Source organism: Suricata suricatta, chromosome 11 (genome assembly GCF_006229205.1).
Source record: "Suricata suricatta isolate VVHF042 chromosome 11, meerkat_22Aug2017_6uvM2_HiC, whole genome shotgun sequence".
NCBI classification, from domain to species: domain Eukaryota; kingdom Metazoa; phylum Chordata; class Mammalia; order Carnivora; family Herpestidae; genus Suricata; species Suricata suricatta.
This window is the reverse complement of record NC_043710.1, coordinates 13188105-13193670: the sequence shown is the minus strand read 5'-3', so window position 1 is coordinate 13193670 and position 5566 is coordinate 13188105. Positions and strand designations below refer to the sequence as shown.

Below are 5566 nucleotides of genomic sequence, written 5' to 3'. Positions count from 1 at the left end.
ACAGGAAAACAGGAGAGACCTAATGGAGGACCAGGGGGAGGGGAAGAGGAAAAGAGAGTTGGGGAGAGAGAGGGATGCAAAACTTGAAAGACTATTGAATGCTGAAAATGAACTGAGGGTTGAAGGGAAAGGGGGAGGGGGGGAAAGAGGTGGTGGCGATGGAGGAGGGCACTTGTGGGGAAGAGCACTGTGTGTTGTATGGAAACCAATTTGACAATAAAGTATTTTTTTAAAAAGTCTGTTTCTTGGCTTGCCTCTCTCTGCCTTCCCCCATATTCATTTGTTTTATTTCTAAAATTCCATATATGAGTGCAATCATATGATATTTGTCTTTCTCTGACTTATTTTGCTTAGCATAATATTCTCTAGCTCTATACATATCTGTGCAAGTGGCAAGATCTAAGTAATATTCCATTATATATATATATATATATATATACATGTGATGTGTGTGTGTATAAATATATACATACTACATCTTCTTTAGCCAGTCATCAGTTGATGGACACTTGGACTCTTTCCATAATTTGACTATTGTTGATAATGCCTTGAATGTGTCCCTTTGAATTGTATTTTTGTATCCTTTATGTGAATGCCTAATTTTGCAGTCACTAAATTGTAGGATAATTCAGTTTTAACATTTAGAGGAACCTCCATATGGCTTTAATATTGCCTTTTCAAAATTATTTTTAGTTTGTTTCTCAGAAGCTTTGGTTTGTTTTGCTTTTTTTAAGTTGTAATTCTTATTTATATTATTCCATTCATAATTTCTTATTAGTTTCTATTTTATTCCTTTAAACAAAATTAAGAATTTTCAAAAATGACCTTGCATTGATTTTTTTCTGCTTGAGCAATTGAGCTGTATAAGGCAAAAAGGACACATGCATTTTATGTTTACATACAGTGGGAAGTGCTAAATAGGCCTGTACATTTGCAGAGTTTCTACATTTTAAAGTAATGGAATATTAACACTGAATAAAATGTGAAAAATTAGTGATATACATTGTAATCCCCAGAGCAACCAATATATATGTAAATGGATATTTAAAAATTTCTAAAAGCATTTCTATAGTCCAAAAGTACTCAACAAAGTAAAAACAAAGAAAAAAACCAGAAGGAGAAAAATGGAAAACAAAAGTTGTTCTTACACCTTCTTTAAAGTTTTTATTTTTCCAGGTTGTTGACATATAGGGTTACACTAGTTTCAGGAGGTAGAGTTTAGTGATTCATTACTTACATACAACACCCAGTGTTCATCACAACAAGTACCCTCCTTAATACCCATCACTCATCCAACCCATCCCCTCCGCCAACCTCCCCCTCCAGCAACCCTGTTGGTTTTCTATATTGAAGAGTCTGTTTTATGGTTTGCCTCTCCTTCTCTTTTCCCCCCTGAGTTCATCTATTTCACTTCTTAAATGCCACATATGAGTGGAATAGTATAGTATTTGTCTTTCTCTGACTAATTTATTTGGCTTAGCATAATATATTCTAGGTCCATCCACATCATTGCAAATGGCAAAACTTCATTCTTGTGGATGGGTGATTAATATTCCATTGTGTATATATATCACAACTTCTTTATTGTTAAAATGTCTACTACCCAGAGAAATCTACACAATGCATGCAATCCCTATCAAAATACTGTCAGTATTTTTCACAGAGCCAGAGCAATCTTAAATGTGTATAGAACCACAAAAGACCCTGAATAGCCAAAGCAATCTTAAAAAAGGAAAACAAAGCTGGAGATATCACAATTCTGGACTTAGGACTTCAAGCTATACTGCAAGTCTGTGGTCATCAAAACAGCAAGGTGCTGACACAAAAACAGACACAAAGATAGAGTAGAAATAGAAAACCCAGAAATGGACCTGCAACTATATGGTCAGTTAATATTTAACAAAAGAGGAAAGACTATCCATTGGAGGGGTGCCTGGGTGGCTCAGTCGGTTAAGCGGCCAACTTCAGCTCAGGTCATGATCTCACAGTTCGTGGGTTTGAGCCCCATGTCAGGCTCTGTATTGACAGCTCGGAGCCTGGAGTCTGCTTCTGATTCTGTGTCTCCCTCTCTCTCTGACTTCCCCCATTGGGGAAAAGACAGTCTCTTCAACAAATGTTGTTGGGAAAACTGGAGAGCAACATGGAAAAAAATGAAACTTTTTTATAACATACACAAAAATAAATTCAAAATGGATGAAACACCTAAATGTGAGAGGAGAAACCATAAAAATATTACAGAAAAACATAGGCAGAAATCTCCTTGATGTTGCTGTAGCAACTTCTTACTAGACATTTCTCCAAAAGCAAGGGAAACCAAGGCAAAAATGAATGATTGAGACTTCATCAAGATTAAAATCTTCTGCAAAATGAAGGAATCAAACAAACTAAAAGGCAACTTACAAAGTGAGAGAAGATATTTGCAGATTGCATATCTCACAAGGGGTTAGTATCCAAAATCTATAAAGAACTTGTCAAACTCAACACCCCAAAAACAAATAATAAAGTTAAGACTTGGTCAGAAGATATGAATAGACATTTTTGCAAAGAAAATATACAAATGGCTAACAGACTCATGAAAAGATGCTCAATATCACTCATCATCAAGGAAATACAAATCAAAACCACAATGACCTATCACCTCACACCTCTCATAATGACTATAATTAACAACATAAGAAACAACAGGGATTGACGAAGGTGTGAAGAAAGGGAAACTCTCTTGCACTGTTGCTGGGAATGCAAACTGGTGCAGCCACTCTGGAAAACAGTATGGAGTTTCCTCAAAAAGTTAAAAATAGAATTATTGGCAGGCACCTGTGTGGCTCAGTTGGTTAGCCTCCAACCCTTGATTTCAACAATTTCAGCTCAGCTCATGATCTTAGTGTAATGAGGCTCCTCTGTGAGCATGGAACCTGCATGGGATTCTTCCTTTCCCACTCTCTCTCTGCCCCTCTCCTGCTCACACTCTCTCTCTTTCTCAAAGTAAATAAAACATTTTAAAATAAAAAAGACTACCCCATAATCCAACAATTGCACTACTAAGTATTTACAGAAAGGGTACAAAAATACTGATTCTGAGGGACACATGGATCCCAAAGTTTATAGAAGCTTTATCAACAATCGCCAAATTATACAAAGAGCCTAAGTGTCCATCGATTGATGAATGGATAAAGAAGTTTTTCAATTTCTATATAATAAATACAAAGTTCTAAGGGACATATAAAATTGTGTTAAATATGTATGTGTGTAATTTACTTAATACATTTCTAAACTTTTTAACTTCTACTATTTTGCCATAGTGATAATATACTGATGAAGAGTTTATATATTTAAATAACTTGTATTACTTTGCAAAGAAGATTTCCAGAAGCAAGTTTTCTACCTCCTGAACATATGTATGTTTTCAACAGTTTTTGGACCTAAGGAAAATGTTTATAATGACTATATTTCTCGGTTCATGACACTTTATCATCACGGGACCAGGCAAAGGCTCTCTCTTTTCTTAATTAGTTTTCATTCCAATTTGTTATGATCTGAATTGTGTCACACCAAAATCATACGTTGAAGCCTTACCCCTCAGTATTTCAAAATGTGACTGTAGTTGGAAGTAGAATCTTTAAGGAGATAACTTGTTTAAAAATGGCTTCTTAAAAATGACTGGTGTCCTTTTAAGAAGAGGAGAGTAGGACACCCAGAGAGACACTAGACATGAACCTAGAACCAACAGGGTGAAGATATAGCAGAAAGGTGGTCATTTATAAGCCAAGAGACTCCTCAGAAGTAACCAAACCTGCCAAGCCTCTGATGTTGGCTTTGTAGGCTCCATAATTGAGAAGATATATTTCTGTTGTTAAAACCACTCAGTCTGTGGTATTTTGTTATGCAGCCCTAGCAAACTACATCTTTCACCTTTATTTCTTTATTCAGTTCCCTCTACCACTACCAGCAGGTAACCTTCCTGATGTATTTAATGTGAATCCGGGTTTTTTTGTGTATGTGTTTTTACAGGACAGTTTCCCTTCTACATAATCTTATTATTCACTGCACATATAAATATGGATGTATAGTTCTTATATCTATGATTGACATATATAATATTCTCTGCTTAAAACATTCATGTAGGTGACAGGAAATTTATGGATATGACCAAGAGGCTTCCTTTTTAAATACTGTATTTGAGTCTTCCCTAGCAGTTATGTTCTACCTTTCCTCGCCAGAAGTGCAATCAAGAAGAGATTAAAATATTAATCTTACTACCTGAGGAATGTTTTTAGATGACATTCTCCTTTTAAGATCTACTTCATCTCATTCCCTGAAATAATGCTTAATTGTATTATTTGACGCAAAAGTGAAGGGAAAAAAGAAAAAGTGGCATAATAAAAATACTATTTATAGATAGAGTTTGTTCTAACTTTACTGCTAGGCCATTGGTTTCTACCTCTTTAATGTTGCATTTTTGCGATAATGAATCACTGAATGCAAATGAGTTGCTTTGACACATACGCTTTAAACCTTGTGTCCCTAAGATGTCAGGGAACTGAACTCACTTCATTAATGTAGGTTCATAGTGCCAATCACAACACTCAAGGGACTTCTGGTTGAATTCTCATGGGGAGGTCTTGTTCAGGAGTCATTCCCATATGGCATCTTTCCCAAGGATATGAAAGTCAATTTGTGGGTTCTAGAATCACCTGTGCTTCAGAGTTAGGTATTTTATTGAACTCCACTTAGAGATTGTCACCAAGAGCCTGAAGCAGAGTCTCCATTAGAGGTGGGTAGAAAATATTTACCTTATTTTTGTATAATAGCTTTTGAAAGATCCAAAACTACACCTCAAACCGAGCTGCTTCTTTTTCATTTTGAAAGGCACTCAACACTACACTATGAAAAATCCAGTAAGAGAATACTTAAAGGAATCTGTTTCCTGGAGTTCTAGCCTTTGGGAGAATATGTGTTGTTAAATATAATTCAGCTACTTATGTTTCCAATCAGGATTGGTGTTGTTATGTGTTGTGTACTAAAATAAATTATATCACTACTGAAACAATGATTTTTGCTCATTGAGTTTATTTATATCAGAGTTTATTTCTTCAATATTAGCTAACATGAAAACTGCATGTTTCACTTGACAATCTGTGAGGAAAAAAATTCCAAATGGTACTCCTTTTTGAGAATATAAAATCACACTTTTCTTGAGAAAATTTCCAATGAATATGATAATATACAGATATACTATTTTATAGTAAAATAAATCTGCCAATATTTTAGTTGAGAAGATCTCACTCATAAAGAAAGACTTCTATTTGAGGAGAAACACTGCATAAGTAGAAGTGAAACTTTAAGAAGCTACAAGCTCCAAGATCCCTGGTTTTATAAAACAAACCCTCTATTTACTTTTAAAAATATTCAGTCTCATAATTTTATAGTAAAAGAAGATTCTAAGTACATAGAAACTATTTCCATATATACTCTTTAAGGTTATTATTATTACTCATTACCCATAAAACATGGGCATTAACTTAATGAGAATTCACCTTTTACCCTCCATGTTACTCATAAGTATTCA

The 5566-nt window shown here is 34.8% G+C and overlaps 1 protein-coding gene across 1 annotated transcript in view; it reads left to right on the top strand.

Annotated features, from left to right (window-relative positions):
• The window catches only part of LOC115307005 (olfactory receptor 8K1), a 10224-nt gene extending 5445 nt beyond the window's left edge, over positions 1-4779 (top strand). Inside the window, exon 2 of the mRNA XM_029957628.1 lies at positions 4775-4779. Within this exon, the coding sequence (XP_029813488.1) occupies positions 4775-4779 (5 nt within the window). The remainder of the gene's footprint in view (positions 1-4774) is intronic.
• The last annotated feature ends 787 nt before the right edge of the window (positions 4780-5566 follow it).